This window comes from Desmodus rotundus, chromosome 11 (genome assembly GCF_022682495.2).
Source record: "Desmodus rotundus isolate HL8 chromosome 11, HLdesRot8A.1, whole genome shotgun sequence".
NCBI lineage: Eukaryota > Metazoa > Chordata > Mammalia > Chiroptera > Phyllostomidae > Desmodus > Desmodus rotundus.
In genome coordinates, this window is record NC_071397.1 from 1,323,859 (window position 1) to 1,341,081 (window position 17,223).

Below are 17,223 nucleotides of genomic sequence, written 5' to 3' on the forward strand. Positions count from 1 at the left end.
CAGACACAGGGAGGGTGAGGCAGGCTCCATGGAGATGTCCTCGGCCTTCTCCCAAGCTGTGGTCATGACTGGAACCTGATCACTGCACAGAGGTCCCTCCTGGGGGTTGGGAGGTCCTGCTCAGCCCAACCTCACAAACATGCCCAGACCCTCGGGCTCAGCTGTGGGGGAGCAGGCCAGCCACCAGCACAGTTCACAGAGGCCTTCCTCTGCCCAGGGGGACCTGCTGGTTCTTGGGGAGCCCAGGGGGGCACCCAGGGCCCCATGGCTCAGCCTGGAGCAGAGGGGCCCCCTGCATCCCGCCCTCCCATCAGAGAGTGTAATGTCACTGCAGGCTCTGCCCTGGGGCACCCAGCTTCTACTCACCCGTCACCCCGATGGCAGAGACGGGGCCCTGGCGCTGGCCGTCGTGGAAGCCATACAGGTTCATCTTGTACTTGTGGTCTGGCTCCAGGCCCGAGATGGTGACCGTGTCCTCGTGTCCCGGCACCCGCACCGCCTTGGGCTGGCCGTCCCCGTTCTTGTACTGGACCAGGAAGTGGTCAAACTGGCCCTCGGGGACGGTCCAGGAGAGGCGCAGGGAGTCCGGGGTGGCATCTGTCACAATCAGCTGCCCCAGGCTCGGCTTCACAGAGGGGCTGGCTGGGCGTTCTGCTTCAGGAGCTGGGAAAGGAGGCAGACAGAAGCCTTCCTGTTGCTGGAAGGCATTGCTGAGACCCCAGCTTCTCCTGGCTTCTTCCGCTCTGGGACTAACTGAAGATGCATTTCTGGCTGTGACCATCAGAGCCTTTCTGGGCCTCCCTGTGGTCCATCTGCCCGGCCGGCCTCCTGCCTCAGAGCCTTTGCCTGGTCCTTCCGCCCTCCTGCTCTTTCCCCGATGCCTGCGTGGCTCACGTCCATGCTTCCTTCAGGCCTTACAAGCGCTCCTCTCTCGTGGGGACCTTCCCCCACTGCCTATCCAGTCCCCACAGTGACAACCTGCCCTGTGTATTTAGACCCAGCCCCAGCGACAAACGGGAAACAGCAACGAGAAGCGATCAGAAGCCTGTCGCACAGCCTGGGCACTGGAGGCCTTTAAGGAATGACTGTTCGTTCTTGACGTGCAGTAACTATTACGCGGTTATTTTTCAATCGCCTTTTCAAAGAGAGGACTAGGAGTATTTCGTGATGAAGTGCAGTGTCTGGGATGAGTGCCACACACTTCTGTGGTCTCCCCTACAAGGAACACTATTTGGCTGTACAAAGGAATGAAGTACTGCTTGATGCCACCACAGCGGGGACCTCAAAGCGAGCTCGGCGAAGGAGCCAGGCACCAGAGGGGGTGTGCTGCGTGGCCCCGCTTGGACGGTTGGCCGGGACAGGGCTGGGGGCACAGAGCACAGGTGGGGGCGGCCCGGGGCTGGGCGTTGGAAGGGTCTACCCATGACGACTCTTCTTGGGGTGGAAGAAAAGTTCAAGAACAAGATAGTGGTGAAGCATGCACACGCTATAAATATCCTAGAAATCGCTTAAGCCCTATATTGAAACAGGTGACTTTTCTGGTACCGAGTTATGTCAATCAGTTGTCAAAGTGGAGGCATCCTATGGAGAGGGCGGGCAGACGGGGCAGGAGTTGACGTCTGGGGGAAGCAGGTGATGTATGTCCCAGCTCCCAAACAGAGCTCTCTGCAGAGTTCCCAGGCAAAGCAGGGAGCCACAGTGGGCCGGGGCATTACTGCCTTGGCGGCTTCGGTGCCCAGGGGCCTCTCAGACGGCCAGGCCCTTTCCTGTCCCCGAGCGCTGCTGTCCTGGGCTGCCCGACGGACAGTGCAGGGGTTGGAGGGTGAGATTTTACGGTCTGCGCTGGAAGAGACTCTGGAGGCTCCACTACCGAGGCCTGCCCTGAGCCCCACTCCGGAGGCCCTTCAGCCCCCACTCACCTGTGAGGCCCACGGTGGACACCGGGCCCACACGCCGCCCCCCGTGCAGGCCATACAGGTGCATCTTGTACTTGCGCCCCGGCTCCAGGCCCTGCACGGTCACCTCGCTCTCCTCACCCCCGACTCGCACCACCTGGGGCCGCCCGTCCCTGTCCTTGTACTGGACAGTGAAGGAGTCGAAGTGGCCCTGGGGGATGGTCCAGGACAGGCTCAGCGAGTCCGGGGAGGATCCCGTCACTGTCAGCTCCCCCAGGAGGGGCTCCTCGGGGGGCTCTGGGGCCTCTGTGCTGGGTTCTGTGGGGCTGGGGGTCTCTTCCTCAGCAGCTGAGAAGGATAGACACAGGGAGGGTGAGGCAGGCTCCATGGAGATGTCCTCGGCCTTCTCCCAAGCTGTGGTCATGACTGGACCCTGAGGTCACTGCACAGAGGTCCCTCCTGGGGGCTGGGAGGTCCTGCTCAGCCCAACCTCACAAACATGCCCAGACCCTCGGGCTCAGCTGTGGGGAAGCAGGCCAGCCACCAGCACAGCTCACAGAGGCCTTCCTCTGCCCAGGGGGACCTGCTGGTTCTCGGGGAGCCTAGGGGGAGGCACCCAGGGCCCCATGGCTCAGCCTGGAGCAGAGGGGCCCCCTGCATCCCGCCCTCCCATCAGAGAGTGTGATCCCCCATAGTGCTCCCACACTGGGCACCCACCGTCCACTCACCCGTCACCCCGATGGCAGAGACGGGGCCCTGGCGCTGGCTGTCGTGGAAGCCATACAGGTTCATCTTGTACTTGTGGTCTGGCTCCAGGCCTGAGATGGTGACCGTGTCCTCGTGTCCCGGCACCCGCACCGCCTTGGGCTGGCCGTCCCCGTTCTTGTACTGGACCAGGAAGTGGTCAAACTGGCCCTCAGGGACGGTCCAGGAGAGGAGCAGGGAGTCTGGGGTGGCATCTCTCACAGTCAGCTCTCCCAGGAGGGGCTCTTCATGGGGTTTTGGGGTGTCTGTGCTGGAATCTCTGGGGCTCGGGTCCTCCTCCACAGCCTCCTGAGGGGCTGAGACAAGGATTGGGATACAGGCTTAACGGATGACTTATGTTGCTGGTGGCGTTACATATGGCCATCAGTTACATTCAGCAAATACACTCCTGAAGCCTGTGGTGTGCAGCGTCGGTGTGAGCCCCTGCCGGGGGTCATGCAGGGCAGGGCGAGTGCCCTGGTGTCCACCATGCTGTGGTGGCCAATGGCACCAGTTGGCTCTGTGGACTGGGTCTCCCCTCATGTCTGAGGAAGGAGCCGAGTTGGGAATTTGGACCTCTCAGGTGCTGTCTTCCATGTTAACTGGCAGTGCTGACCTCAGGTAGTGAGGGCAGTGTAGCCTCCTCCCACCTGCACCTCTCTTTCAGCCTCTGCCCTCCCTGCCCCCGCCTGGGCTTCCCAGGTTCACCTCACTATAACCCTCAAGAATGAGTCACTAAGTCAGGGCTTCAGGCAAAAGTGGGAGTGGGGTGGGCCCTGCTTCATTTTGGGGGTGGGAGTGGGGCTGGGAAGGCCCTGCACTTCCTCTCCCCACATCATCGGCAGTTGGATCCGTGCTGCGGCTCCACGGCCTGGGGAGACTGGACAAGGGCAGCCGGCCCTTCGGTGACCCACTCCCAGGCCCACGGGGAAGTGTTTAGGGGAAGGAGGTTGAGGAGGCTGTAGGTGAGAATGATGACCTGGTTGAGGATGAGGAAGGCGGGGAGGGTGTGAAGAGGGAAAGGGAGAAGCGAGGGCCAGGGAGAAGCAGTGGCTCACGCTCAGACAGCAGGTCTGCGTGACAGGCGCCGTCCTGCGCGCTGTGTGCGGTCTAAGAGCTGCGTGAAGCAGCCGCCGTTATTCCCCCATTTGACGGAGGAGAAAGCTGAGACGCGCACAGCCACACTCGGGAGAGCTGGGAGACCAATCTGGGCAGCTGGCCTGGAGCCATGCTCCCAACCACGCATCTCGGTGACACAGCCACGGAGATGGGGCTGGCGGCAGGCTGGACATGTGGGACACCCTGGAGGGCGCTGGATGTGAGTCCTTTACCCTATTCCAAGCTGGCTGGGAGTCGGGGAGCCAGGGGCTCAGAGGAACCCTCTTTGTGCTGGACAGGGCTAGGGAAGCATTGTGCTCTGAAGCTCAGAGATGATCATGGCGGGAGCGAGGTCACGAAAGGCGAAGAAGCCCAGCACCAACCATGGGGAAAGAGCACAGGAGCAGAGGACAGCGCAGGCAGGACAGGCTCGGGACAGCCGGGGTGGGGGGAGGGGGGTGACTGCAGGTGCTTGGAGTGCGGGAATGGGGGCTGATCTCGGAGGTGGAGAAGCAGGGCCATGAAGAAGGTTGGGGCTGACGGCTGGGAGAGAAGTCCTGGGACGCGGGGAAGACGAGGGTGGAGGCTTTGGCAGAACTGGAGCCAAGAAAAAGAAGGTGCAAGGAAGTGCAAGGAGCCCAGGTCCCACTCAGAAGACTGGGGGCTGACATGGAAGGGGGCCTATGGCCCTGACTCACCAGTGGTGGCCACCGTAGACACAGGCCCCACACGGCGCCGGCCATGAAGGCCGTAGAGGTTCATTTTATACTTCCGGTCAGATTCCAGGCCGGGGACAGTGACTGAGTTCTCATCTCCCTTGACAGACACTGCCTGGGGCTGCCCCTGTGCGTCCTTGTACTGGACCACAAAGGAGTCAAAGCTGCCCTGGGCCACTGTCCAGGAGAGGTGCAGGGAGTCTGGGGTCACGAAAGTCACTGTCAGTTCCCCCAGTAGTGGCTGCTCGGGGGGCTCTGGGTGGCGGGGCTCCTCTCTCTTCTCTGGAGCTGTAAATAAGAGGATCCAGCCAGGCCCGAACTGGCAGCCTGGGATTGGGGCTTGGGGTGCGATGGGTTGTGACACCTGGAGAGTCATATTGGGTTAGCGTGAGTGCTGAACCCCTGGGACGTCTGGCACCACCGGGGTATGACACACTTCTGGGCCTCAGGGAGCAGCTGAATGGGTTGGACAGGGCCCAGCAGTGCGAGGTAGGCTGGCTGCCCCTCAGTCTGGGAACGGGACCAGGATCTGGAGTCAGCCTTTTCACTGGGGAGCCCAGCTGGGTATTGTCTGAGGACAAGTGTGTGGAAGGCTGGGAGGGGTCACACGGGGGCTTAGGTGGCTGCCACTCACCAGTGCTGCCATCAGCCGTGAGGGGGCCGTGCCGCTTCTTGTTGGCAATGCCAAACAGAGTGAATCTGTACGTGTGGTCAGGGTCCAGCGGGGAGACGGTGACCGAGCGCTCCGGTCCTTCCACGGGTACCACCTGGGGCCGTCCATCCCTGTCCCTGTACTGGACCAGGAAGGAGTCGAACTGGCCTTCAGGGACTGTCCAGGAGAGGTGCAGTGAGTCTGGGGTGGGATCTGTCACCCACAGCGTTCCGAGACGGGGTGGTGTCACCAGGCTGTGATCACTCTGAGGCACTAGGAGAGAAGGGGACGTGGGTACGTCCACCTCCCACGCAGGGGTGCGGCGGGAGGTTGTGCAGGTTGTTACTGCACAAAGGTGCACACGAGGGGCACTAAAGGAGTCCCCAGCCCGTGCTCGGCCACTCTGCAGTGTACCCTGCTATCAGACAGCGGGCCGGCTACGCCCACCTAAGGCAGGGCACCTTCTTCTACACGTGCAGACTGGTGTGGTCCTTACTCTACACCCAGCCTGGGGAGGGGCCTCAGAGGCAAGGGAGCCCAGCCAGCCTTTCCACATCTCTATGGCAGCCAGGGAAGTGTTCCAAAGCAACCTGCATTGCTTTAGGCTTAACTGCTAGCTGGTTTCTCCTCTGAGAGAGGGGAGCACCATACTCAGAGTGAATTGGTGTGGGAGTGCCTCCTGCACCTGTGCCCTGGGCCCCACGCCCTCCTCTCACAACACCCTCCTCCACTCAGCCGTGTCTCCCTCCACCCCACCAACCTCCCTCTCTGCTCTCTATTCCCAGTCCAGATCCCGGAGAGATGTCTGCACCGGTTACCACCGCGCCCTCACGCCCATCACCCTGCGCGACAGCTCTCGCCAGGGCAGCGGGAGCTTGCATCACTATGGCCTGCGGGCCCTGGGTGGTGCTGAGCCACTCTCACCGAGGCTGGCGTGCCAGGCCACGCCCTTCTTTCTGGCATTCAGGACAGCACTCTCTGGGACTCTGCCCCTCTTTGCAAGAACCCCTCAGGCTACCCTGCGGGCTCTTCTTCCTCTGCAAGTGTCCTGGGTGTTGGCCATCCCCAGTGTCCCCACAGGCTCACCCTCGCTCCCATCTGCTGGCACCGGTGACTCCCGCCCTCTCCAGGCCTCCCCTCGGCTCTCCACACCGTGGAGGCAGCCGTATAGCCCCAGGGCCCGTCACTTTCTGCCTGAGTGACCTCTCCGCGCCTGGACCCTCCGCATCTACTGCAGGGGCGCGCCTCCCAGGCTGCTGTACGGGGTGGGCGTGATGAGACGCCTGGGACGTTCTGGAACACATCTGGCCCTAACGGATGCCCAGAAGGTGTTTACTCAGGACCCGCTGCTCCTCATCCCTGCTGTTCCTTGTCTCTGGGGACAGGGCTGTTGGACCCAGAAATGTGGGGTGCCTGGGCCCATCGCTCTCCTTCACCCCCCAACATCCAGACTCACTGCCACCGTCCCAAACTTAACTCGCTTCTCTAGCTGCCCTCCGCAGCAGCCTTGCTGTAATTTGTAGGATAAATCCAGAATCACGTCTCTCCCCACTTAAAACCCCTCAGAGGCTCCCCCCAGGGGCCCTCAAACGAGGTCTGAGCTCCTGTCAGACTCATGAGACCAGTCCCCTCGGCTGGCCGGGCACCCTGCTGTCCAGCAGGAGGGAACAGACATGGATGCTCCTACAGAGTCACTCCTGCCCTGCTCTCCATGGGTCCGTCTGTACTGCCCTCCTCATCCTCTGCCTGACCCACCACTGTTTTCCCTTCAGGATTCATCTCAGGACCCCTGCCTCCAGGAAGCCCTCCTGAAGTTCCCAAACCACTGGGAAGACCTCCTTGAGGATCATGCAGAGGGCAGGGGCAGGTGATGGGTGTCACTGCTTTCACTTACAGATCTTGACTTCAGCCACCAGGGGGCCATGCCTCTTCTTGCCCACAAACCCGTACAGGACAAATTTGTACTTGCGGCCCGTGTCCAGGTTGGTGATGAGGGCCGAGCGCTGGGGCCCCTCCACAGGCATCCCGTGGGGCCCATCCCTGCCTTTGTACTGGATCATGAAGGAGTCGAACTTGCCCTCAGGGACAGTCCAGTGCAGCAGCAGGGAGCTGGAGGTCACATCTGTCACTGTCAGCTCACCCAGGCGTGGTGGGGCCAACGGCTTCCCAGGCTTTCCCCCATCCTTGTCTGGAGTAAGGGTGGGGGTGTAAAAGCAAAGCAGGCAGAGTCAGCCAAGGCCTTGCCCTTGTCTCCTTTCCTCCCCTCTGCCACTGGCTTCCTCTAGCCTGGACAGCTCCCTTCCTCCCGCGAAGACTCCATTTCCTCACCCCTAAGCCCTGTGACCAGCCTTCCTGGGAAGGGGGTTTCCCCCACAACTTCTGTTCTGGAGTCAGAGCTTTGGCCCCTACCCACCCCTCAGAAAAGCCCCAGTCCCTCTCCACACCAAGGTTCATGGGGAAGTTTCAGGTCCCCCAGGGTTCTTCCTGGGAGTTTAAAAACTCCCCACTCCTGCCACAGAGCAGTCTGAAGACTTCTCAGTCCTCCTGAACTTTTCTCTTCCTTGTCTCCCTCTCTCTCAGTTGTGAGCCTGCCCTGGAGTTGTAGGGAGAATCAGCTTTCCTGGTCCCATAAACAGGGACAAAGAAGGAACGTGAGAGCCAGGCACCCCAGGCCCTGTCCTTCCCTGGCTCTGCAGTCCTGCTGGCTGCGGTGCTCCCCGCCCCAAGAAGAAAGCGGCTGATGGAGCCGTGGGGCACTGCCCACGGCAGGCTGGGCTCTCCGGGCAGGCCTGCCCAGTGTGGGGGTGGCAGGGGCTGTGGGGAAGGGGAGGGGAGGGGGAGGAGCATCATCAGGGCCAGAGGCCTCCCCAGACCCACCCTGAGCGATGCGTGGGGTGGGGCGGGGCGGAGGAGCGACCAGAATATGGAGCTATAGGACACAGGGCACAGAAAGGAGAGAATCCCTGTCCCACCCTGAGTTCTCTTGTCTTCTTTTTGGGGAGCTACTCCCCTTCCTGGCCCACCCTGTCATCATCCTCAGACTCCACCTCCATCCATCTTGCCAATGAACCCTCAGCTCCTTTTCTCTCCTTCTTGTCTTCCACCACTTCGACCCAAACACAGCCCGGCCCTTCTACCCGCATCCCACTTCTGAAGTCCCGATGGCCCGGCCCCTCCCCCAACCTCAGGACCCTGGTCTGAGCAGAAGCCAGGATGTACCCATAATGCCTTGATAGATGAGAGGGGCAGAGGGCTCGCCCTCAGGGGGAACCCCGTGAAGTGACAGCACATAGGGGGCTCCAGGAGGAGGTGAGGGCACCAGTGCCTGGCGGACGTCCCCTGGCAGCAGTTCGTCATGTGCCCCTGGAGCATCGGGCACCCAGAGGCGCAGCTGGAAGTGGGCAAAGGTGTCGGGCTGGGCCGTCCAGGCCACACGGAGGCGCCCAGTTTTGTCTTTGCCCAGCACCCTCAACTCTCCCAGCTCCTGTGGACGCTGCTGCAGGACAGGGGCCTGAGCCCCTTGAGTTGTTGAAGGGCCTGAAGGGGGAGGCTCATCAGTGGCTCCCAAGAAGCTGGAGGGGGAGGATCCTGGGAATGGCAGGGCAAGAAAAACAGGGGAGTCCAGTGTGAGAACCTGGAAGGAACCCCAGCTCACAGGCTCTGCCCGCTAGCCTCTAAGAGCTCGCACACATTCCCTGGGCCACCTCGCCCTCCCAAATGTCAGCCTGGCCCTCCGAGTGCCTCTGTGAACCTCACCTGGACAGACAGGCCTGCAGACAATAAAATAAATAAAGCCTGCCCCCCCCGCCCCAAGGACTCCTACAACCTCTGGCCCCACAGACGTCCAAGTCCCTTCCCACAGCCATGCCCCCTCCCCCACTGGGTGGTGGTCCTGGCTTCCATTAGTGCTGCAGTGAGAAGCCTGGAATAAAGGGGGAGAAAGTGGTGTTAGGGAAGGAGGGTGTGAGAGGACAGATAGTGAGAGGAGGGGTAGCGTCCAGCTCAGGTGGCATCTGGGCCCTATGAGTGAAGAAGAGGTCCACAACCCCCCCCCCACACACCCTGCTGTGGTCACCACGGAGCATCCCCTCCCTGACCCCGACGCCGCTGCTGTGGGAGAGACCGGCATGAAGTGAGCCAGGAGGTCTGAAAGGTGGCTCAGGAAGCAGTGGATTCCCCTCTCACACACACATGCTGCTTCAAGGCTCCCCAAGCAGTTCCATTGTGTCCCTTTGAGGTCAAGGCCAAACCATGGAAAGCAGGAACCACTGACCACAGTCTTCAGCCGCCCTGACCCCAGTGAGTCAGAGCTGGGGATCTCTGGTGTCTGGCCCGGCCGGACAGGACGGGGCCAGTGAGTTTGCAGTCCCTCCCCGCCCACCAAGCGCACCTTCTATGGCCCAGAACAGCCATCCCAGCAGAAGTGCCTTGAGAACCCAAGTGAAAACCAAGGGACCCCAAAGACCAGTCTCCGGGGCCTTGCATGCCTGCCAGAACCCTGGGGGTGGAGGTGGTTCTGGGGACACAGGAGGGCTGTGCTTTACTACGGGGGACCCCTGGAGCAGGGACCAGGTAGGACTTGAAGGCAGAAGGGTGTGATGGGGCGGCAGTCTGAGCAGCGAGCAGCGGGAGGAGCTGAGGGATGGGGACCCCACAGACAGGTGAGCCTGGGCAGGGGAGGGGTGGTCCGGCGCCCCAGCCCACGCTACCTGTGGTGGTGATGAAGGCGTAGGACTTGGAGGTCTGCCCTGCCCGCACCCCGTGGACCTCCACGTGATAGGTGGTGGCTGGCCTGAGGTCAGGCAGGGTGACGGTGCGTGTGGTGCCAGGCACAGTCAGCTCCCCGCGGGGGGCGTCTGCAGGCGGCTGGGGCTGCCAGCGCAGCACCACTTGCTCGAAGTGGCCGCGGAGCCCATCGAGGGACACGAGTAGTGAGCCATTGGCGGAACTGCCCAGCACCTCGGGCTTGGGGTGACGGGGCACAACCATCCCGTCGACGCCTTCGGGTAAGAGGCCATAGATGCCCTGGTTGGAGTCCCGTTTCCTGGTGCCAGAGTCGGGGCTGGCGGTGGGGTAGGGCCGACGGGGAGGGGATGCGGGGGAGCTGGTGGGGGCAGAGGCCGCCAGACGCCGCTGCAAGTATTCGTGGATGTGGCGCGCCACGGACGTGTAGGTCTGGTTGGCCCTCAGTGGGTAGCTGTGAGCCCGCAGGTGGCGCTCCAGGTCCTGCACTGTGCCTCGGAAGCGGCCCAGCTCCGCCGTCAGGTTGCCCCACGGCCGCCGCGGGGGCTGGGGCAGGCTAGGCCCAGGCCGAGGCTCCTCCGGCCCCACCTCTGCCGGCCGATGGGGCCTAGCGGGCCTAGGGGGCCGCGGAGCCGGAGCCGGCCGAGGCCGGGGTTTGGGAGGCGGGGCTGGGGGGCGCACCTCCGGGTAACTGTAGTGACCTGGTGCTGGAGTAGGGGGGCAAAAAGGGGACGGAGAGCCGATCAGTGGCAGCCGCCCCCATCGTCGCTGCACTTCTCCCAGGCACTGCCTCCCTCCATCCGTCCCTCCCACCAGAGCCAGAGGCCTCGTCCCTGTGCCCCACCTCCACCTGGAAAGAGAATAGAGAAAAAGGAGTCATTGTCCCAGAAGCCCCTCCCCCTCGCCCTCCAAGCGCGCCACTGTTGGTGCCCTAGAAAGAAAAGGGAAGCCAGCGGGTTGGGCCGTGTGTCTGCAGGAGAGAAAGGGGAGTGGGAGGGGAGGATGTGAGCTACAGCAAAGTGGGGGGTCCCTCTGTCAGAGGAAAAGATCCAGGCATCTGTCAAGAGACCTCGAGGTTAGTGGAAAATCACAGCCATGAGCCCCAGTTCCCCAGATTCCAATCCGACAGTGGACAGGAGCGCTGGGGCCTGGTCTGCCTAGTCCCTGTCCCTACCAGATGCCACCGCTGACCATGCATCTACGGGGCATCGCCCGCGTCTCTTATTCACGACCCTCCTTGTGGGCAGCTCCTCCCATCCTCCAGCCCACAGGCTTGCTACAGGACTGAGAGCCTGAGAGCCGTCTCCCTGGTGCCTTTGGTGCAGAGCCAGGTCCCCAGCAGGTGCTCTGGGACTGCCGCACACCCTGCCCAGTGCATTCGGAGGAGCCTGTGGACCTCACGTGGGCTCCTGCACTCGGAAACCAGGCCTTTCCCTACCCCCTGGCCAGCCGTACCTGTGTTGGCCCTGACAGAAGCTGGGTAGCTTACTGCCCGGCCCCGCTCCGCCGTGACAGTCACCACATATTCCACACCCGGCATCAGGTCAGTCAGCAGTGTCCTGTCTGCCTCAGCTGGCACTTCCAGCCGTACCCTCTGGTTGCCAGCACTGACGTAGGACACCACGAATCGGTCCACCTCAGCCTGGGGCCGCAGCCAGCTGAGCTCCAGTGTGGTTGGAGTCACGGCCACCACCCGGAGGTCCTGGGGGCCATCGATCACTAGCCAGGTTAGAGAAAGGAGGGATCAGGTGGGAGTCTGGTTTTTCAGTCACCAGCTTTCCTCGCCCCACCCAGACCCTCCCCTCTGCCCTCCTGGAGGGCAGACTCCCGGCCACCTCTCTTACAACCAGATCTCCACCTAGGACCCACCCCTCAGCCCCTGCTCTCACTGGTGGTGATGGTCTTGGAGACAGGAGGGCCCCAGTTAGTCCCTCGAAGGGCACGGACAGTGACCTGGTACTCCTGACCGGGGGCCAGTCCTCTCTGGTCATAGGCTGAAGCAGAGCTGGGCACCCGCGTGGTGAACGGGGGGCTTGCCCCCTCGGTCTGCAAGAGATAGAACGCTGGGTAGGTCAGGGCTGGCATTCTGCCCCTGCCGCTCCGTGCCCCCCGCTCCGACTCCAAGCGGTGTCAGCCTGGGGCCCCGCAGAGGGCAGCCCTGTGCAGCCGGGGAGCACGGGTGGTGGCGGCAAACACGCCCAGAACTCTCTCTCTGTGCCAGCCCCTGTTTAAGGCAGTTTGTGCGTACGACCTCACTGGGTCCCAGGCAGTGTGACCTCAGAGTCCCCTTTCTTGGGCACTACCTGTTAGCCTGGTCATCAGCTGTCTGCCAGAATCCTCCCCGACACCCAGGAATCTGGCTTTCCCCACACCCCTGGCTTCCTGGTGGGACAAGGCTTCTCCCAAGCTCATGCCTGTCAGGACAGATGAAGGAAATGAGGGTTGCCTTTCAAGTCGCACTTCCTCCTTAAAGCCTCGGCCTCGGCCCGAGCCTCCCCGCGGACATCTGCCCGGCTGTGTAACGTGGGTACCACCCTGTCACGACGTCCCCTTCAGGCAGTTTTCTTGTCTCTTCAGCAGCATTGCAGGCCCCTCAAAAACAAGGCCCATCTGTTCAGAGCTCCACAGATATGTTTCCCAGTCTTGTACCTGGCATCACGCTGGGCACTGGGACACAGAAACAAAAGCCACGGTCCCTGTCCTCAGATAGCTCACGCCATAGTAGCTAAAGGTAGGGCTACGTCTCAAATCGTATCAGACTCCGCCCGAATCTCCACGTGTGGTATGTGAGAAGTCAGCCCTCCTCCCAGGGTGCGTTTGAGGTGTTACGATTGTCCGTGGCGACCCCACAGGAAAGCCTCGGGCCTGCTGCAGGCAGGGCCTCTCCGGAGCGCCAGCCGCGAGGACAGGAGGAACTGAATGCCTGTGAGCAGTCCACCAGCCCCAGGCTTCGCTGGGGCTGCCCAGCTAGTAAGCACGCTCTGTTCTGCTGCGCTATGTTGGCCCCCATGGGGACGCCTCCATTCAGCCAAGTAGAACTGGAAATTTCAGAAGGTATTATTCTCCTAAACCCAGAGTTGGTGGGGAGACAACAAAGTAAATCCAAAGTACAAAACCAGGTGAGAGGCCACATAATGGATTTCTGGGTTGAGGATGAATAAAGCTTTGCCAGAGTTTTCCTGGCTAAAAAGTTATCCTGGGCACAGAGCTCCCTCATCCTTCTCCTGCTCACCCTGCCCTACGACACCCCAGGCTAGTGGGCCTTGGTTGACCTCAGCTCAAGACCCATGAAATCCTCATCCCTCCCATGGCTTAACTCTTTCACCCTTTTTTCCCCCAACACACACGCACACCCCTTGGGTGCTCTCTGATGACAGTGGGTCCTTCCAGAGAGATAAGCCCACCCTAAGGTCTCCTTCTCCCATCATCTCCCACCATCTCAGATCATCTAAGGGGGGACCTTTCAGACAGCCTTTAGTCCCCCCTGAGATCTACTTTGGAACAGCTCCCTGACAGTGCCACGGTCACCACACCGGGCTGGTCTGGACAGGCTCTCTAGCAAGATGCTGGCAGCTGACTGCCCCTTAGTAAAAGCTTGGCCGCTTCACTGATTGTCTTTGGCTAGTTTCTAACTCTATTCTCGAAATCAACCTTGTGGCTCTAGTGGTGGACTCCACCTTGGCTGGTCCCTGGAGCTTACTTCACCCTCATCCCTCTCTTCAGACTAGACTCGAACTTTTCTGAGGCTGCAAGGTCCTGTGTCTCAATGAAAACTCGGCACAGCCTTGGTTTCCAGGCTGCAAAATACACCCAGACAAGGAATAACCGAACCTTTTTCTGTTCCCTCATGCTTTCTCTTACATTCATAGAGAAGCCAACATTTTGCAAAATAGCAACATTCCTTAAGTTGGCGGTCCTCACGCTTAGGGTGCATCAGAACCACCTGGAGGTCTTGTCGCAACCCAGGTTACTGGGCTCCACCCCAGAGCTTCGGATTCAGTAGATCTGGGGCAGGAATCCAATAATCTGCATGACTAACAAGCTCCCAGGTGATGCTAATGCTGCGGTTCCAGGGAACACATGTTGAGAACCACTAAGTCAGAGTAATAGGGCCGCTTACGCAGAGAGAATTGTTCCTTTCTGGTGTTCCGAGAATCACTCCAGTGGCCAGGTGTGACCCTTGCCCAGCAGTAGCAGAGTTTGGGCTTTGAGAGAGAAGTGTTTCAGGGTGAGGTGGAGACAGACAGGCTTCCAGGAAGCTGGTGGTCGCCAGAGGAAAGCCAGCTACTGAACACATTCTGTGCCAATAGAACTGGACAGAGAGCACTGACCAAGGCAAGAGGCACAACTTCAGGGGCCAGCCACAGAAAGTGCGGCAAGTAAGCCCCGGCTGGTGTGGCTCAGTGGACTGAGTGCCAGCCTGCAAAGCAAAGTGTCGCTGGTTTGATTCCCAGTCAGGATACATGCCTGGGTTGCGGGCCAGGTCCCCGGGAGGGGGTGCACGAGAGGCAACCACACACCGATGTTTCTCTCCCTCTCTCCCTCTCTTCCCCTCTAAAAATAAAATAAAATAAATCTTAAAAAAAAAAAGTGCATCAAGTGTAGTCTGAGGGCCAGTGGCACGGGCTGATGTGGCGCTCAGGGGGAATGTCTAGGGACCAATTTTACAGGAGAATTTTTCACGCCTGGGGTCAGCGAGGACCCAGAATATGACAGAGGCCCATACCCAGAGCAGAGCACATGAGCTGACAGCAGGGCCAAGCCGGGTTCAGGCCAGCTCAACGCCACCCAGCCCCATGGTGAGGGAGGGAAGCCTCGGGCTTTGACTGGGAAGCCCTACCTCTTGCGAACACCCAAGGGTGGGCTTGTACTGACTAAGAGCAGGAGGCAGTGACGCCCTGCATGCTCCTTCCATCTCAAGTGTTTATTTTAATGCCACTTTCCCTCAAGCTTCTTTGGAAAATTCCTTCTAAAAGTCCCACCTTCTCAAGATTAGAACTATGTAAATAATATACACAGAGAAGAGAGTGGGAGAAACACTTTAAAATGTTAACAGTGCTTATTTTAATGTGAAACAGCCAAGAATTATTTGCTTTTTGTCTAGTTGCCAAATTCTTGTCTTGTGATTAAACCATTCTTATGCCAAGTAAAAAAAAACTTTAAGATTTTATTTATTTTTAGAGAGAGGGGAAGGGAGGGAGAAAGAGAGGGAGCGAAAGAGAGGGAGAGAAATATTAATTGGCTGCCTCTCGCACATGCCATGACAGGGGACCGAACCCACAATCCAGGCACGTACCCTGACCAGGAATCGAACCGGCAACTCTTCACTTTGTGGGACAAGGCCCAACCGACTGAGCCACACCGGTCATGGTGTAAAAACATTTTTTTAAGCAGAAGAAAAAAATCCAAGCTATCCTAGTTGTAAAAAAAGTAGGGATTTCTACCTTGGCTTCTCTCAGAGGGTGAGGAGAGACAGAAAACGTCAGGGACCTGGCTCCGAGGTATGAAGAGAACAGCCAGGCCAGTGGGGGTAGGGATGACAGCCAGCATCTCTGAGCGGCTCCTTCTGTCCCAGAGGCTTCCAAGGGCTTCAGCCCTGGGAGTTGTTTATTGTTCCAGAGTCCTGGCTGGGCAGAGAGCAGGGCGACATGGCCTACCTACTACGGCATTTGTGGGGTGACGCAGGAGAACACGAACTGGACAGCAGAAATGTGAGATCGCTTGGAGTCAGGAGACCAAACTCATCATAACAGCCCGTACTGCACAAAGGGAGGTCTCTAATGGGGGGCCACAAGGCTTTGTCCTTAGGGTTCCCCCACCCTGCCCCATATTTTAAGTGTAAGTTGGAAGGAGACAGAGAAAGGATGCTTTGCAGTGCAGCGATGACACAGAGGCAGAAGAACCACTTCAGACTCAAAATTATTGCACCAGCCTAGACAGCTTGGCCCAAACCAGAAAAGATTACACAAAACAGAGCTAACTACAAAGCCCTATGTTTAGGCTAAAAAAGTATATATAGTTCATTCCCTCTTTCTTTCTTTTTTCCTTACTTATCTGTATTTTCTGAAGTCCCCACACTAAGCCTACGTAAGTTTTATAACAAAAAGTCATTTAAGAAAACAAATATGATCAGCCATGGCTGGTGTAGCTCAGTGGATTGAGTGCCAGCCTGCGAACCAGGGGGCCGCTGGTTTGGTTCCCAGTCAGGGCACATGCCAGGGGCGTGGGCCAGGTCCTCAGTAGGGGGCGTGCCAGAGGCCACACGTTGATGTTTCTCCCCTTCTCTTTCTCCTTCCCTTCCCATCTCTCTAAAAATAAATAAATAAAATTAAAAACAAAACCCAAATATGATCAAAACAGCTGAGAGTTTGCATGACCTCAAGTTGATATATGTCAACTCTGAGAAAAGCGCAGTGTCTCCAGAATTAACCAGAGGAGCAGTCGACTGGGCTCCTCTCTGCACTCATGGTTCGGAGGCAAACGCACAAAGCAGGAGGCACTAGAAGAGGGAACTCTGGAAGGGAAGAGGTCAAGAACAAAGTCCTAGGGGAAAGGGTGGAGAGGAACCAGTGGGTTTTGCCCATGAGAATGAAGGGTGACGTGATGGCTGATGTCTCCAAATGCCTGAAAGGCTGTGGTGCAGGATGCAGGGCAAGCAACTCTCTGACTGCTGGTGAAGGCCAGCTAGGGCCACTGGATGGATGGTAGAGTGGGCCAGACGTGGACTCAACAGTAACAGAAAGAACTGCCTAATAATGATGACCAAAGGACTAGACAGCCTCGGAGAGTACTGAGCTCACTGTCACCAGTGGCGTTCCAGCAGAGACGCTGCCAAGGCGCTTGGCACCCCATGTACGGCAGGACAAGAGAGGCTTTGCAGCAGCTTCAGGAACCCAGACATCTGGATGCAGGCACTGATTACCTGGAATGTCCTGCATGAGGCGCGTGCCCCCTACCCTGGTCCTACCCGCTTGTCCCCTCCTGAATGCGCCTCTCACCGTGGGGGTGAACTGGATTTCATAGGCGTCCACAGGGCCAGGAGCCCGGGTCCACTCTGTCCGCACCGTCGTCTCCTCCAGGAGGTGCATCCTCATGCCCTCAATGGCTGGCACCTCTGCCCAGGAGAATGGGATATGGGAAGCTGGTTAGCCCGAGGAAGCCCCACCTGACCCCCAGCATCACAGGCCCCCTATTCAGGGGCACACGAAGAGGTCAATCCCAGTTCCTACTGCTCTCTGGGAATGGGGCAAAGCTGGCAAAGGCCTGAACAGGCCTTAGGTTTCCTTCAGCATCCCTCTCGTCCAGGAACACAGCATCTGCCTAAAAGCAACCAAGGGGCCCTCAACCTGCTCATAAGATACCTGAAAGGTATGGC

The 17,223-nt window shown here is 59.4% G+C and overlaps 1 protein-coding gene across 3 annotated transcripts in view; it reads right to left on the reverse strand.

The window, feature by feature from the left end:
- Positions 1 to 17,223, reverse strand: part of TNXB (tenascin XB) — a 57,631-nt gene that overhangs the window by 27,974 nt on the left and 12,434 nt on the right. For 2 of the 3 annotated variants that reach the window (XM_071219684.1, XM_053913765.2), the window contains exons 5-15: positions 16,847 to 16,962; positions 11,738 to 11,894; positions 11,304 to 11,567; positions 9,815 to 10,555; positions 8,325 to 8,693; positions 7,000 to 7,293; positions 5,088 to 5,378; positions 4,436 to 4,741; positions 2,624 to 2,956; positions 1,920 to 2,243; positions 367 to 663 (exon numbers count right to left, since the gene is read on the reverse strand). In XM_071219684.1, the coding sequence (XP_071075785.1) occupies positions 367 to 663; positions 1,920 to 2,243; positions 2,624 to 2,956; positions 4,436 to 4,741; positions 5,088 to 5,378; positions 7,000 to 7,293; positions 8,325 to 8,693; positions 9,815 to 10,555; positions 11,304 to 11,567; positions 11,738 to 11,894; positions 16,847 to 16,962 (3,492 nt within the window). The remainder of the gene's footprint in view (positions 1 to 366; positions 664 to 1,919; positions 2,244 to 2,623; positions 2,957 to 4,435; positions 4,742 to 5,087; positions 5,379 to 6,999; positions 7,294 to 8,324; positions 8,694 to 9,814; positions 10,556 to 11,303; positions 11,568 to 11,737; positions 11,895 to 16,846; positions 16,963 to 17,223) is intronic. The other variant, XM_053913766.2, reaches the window with a different exon arrangement.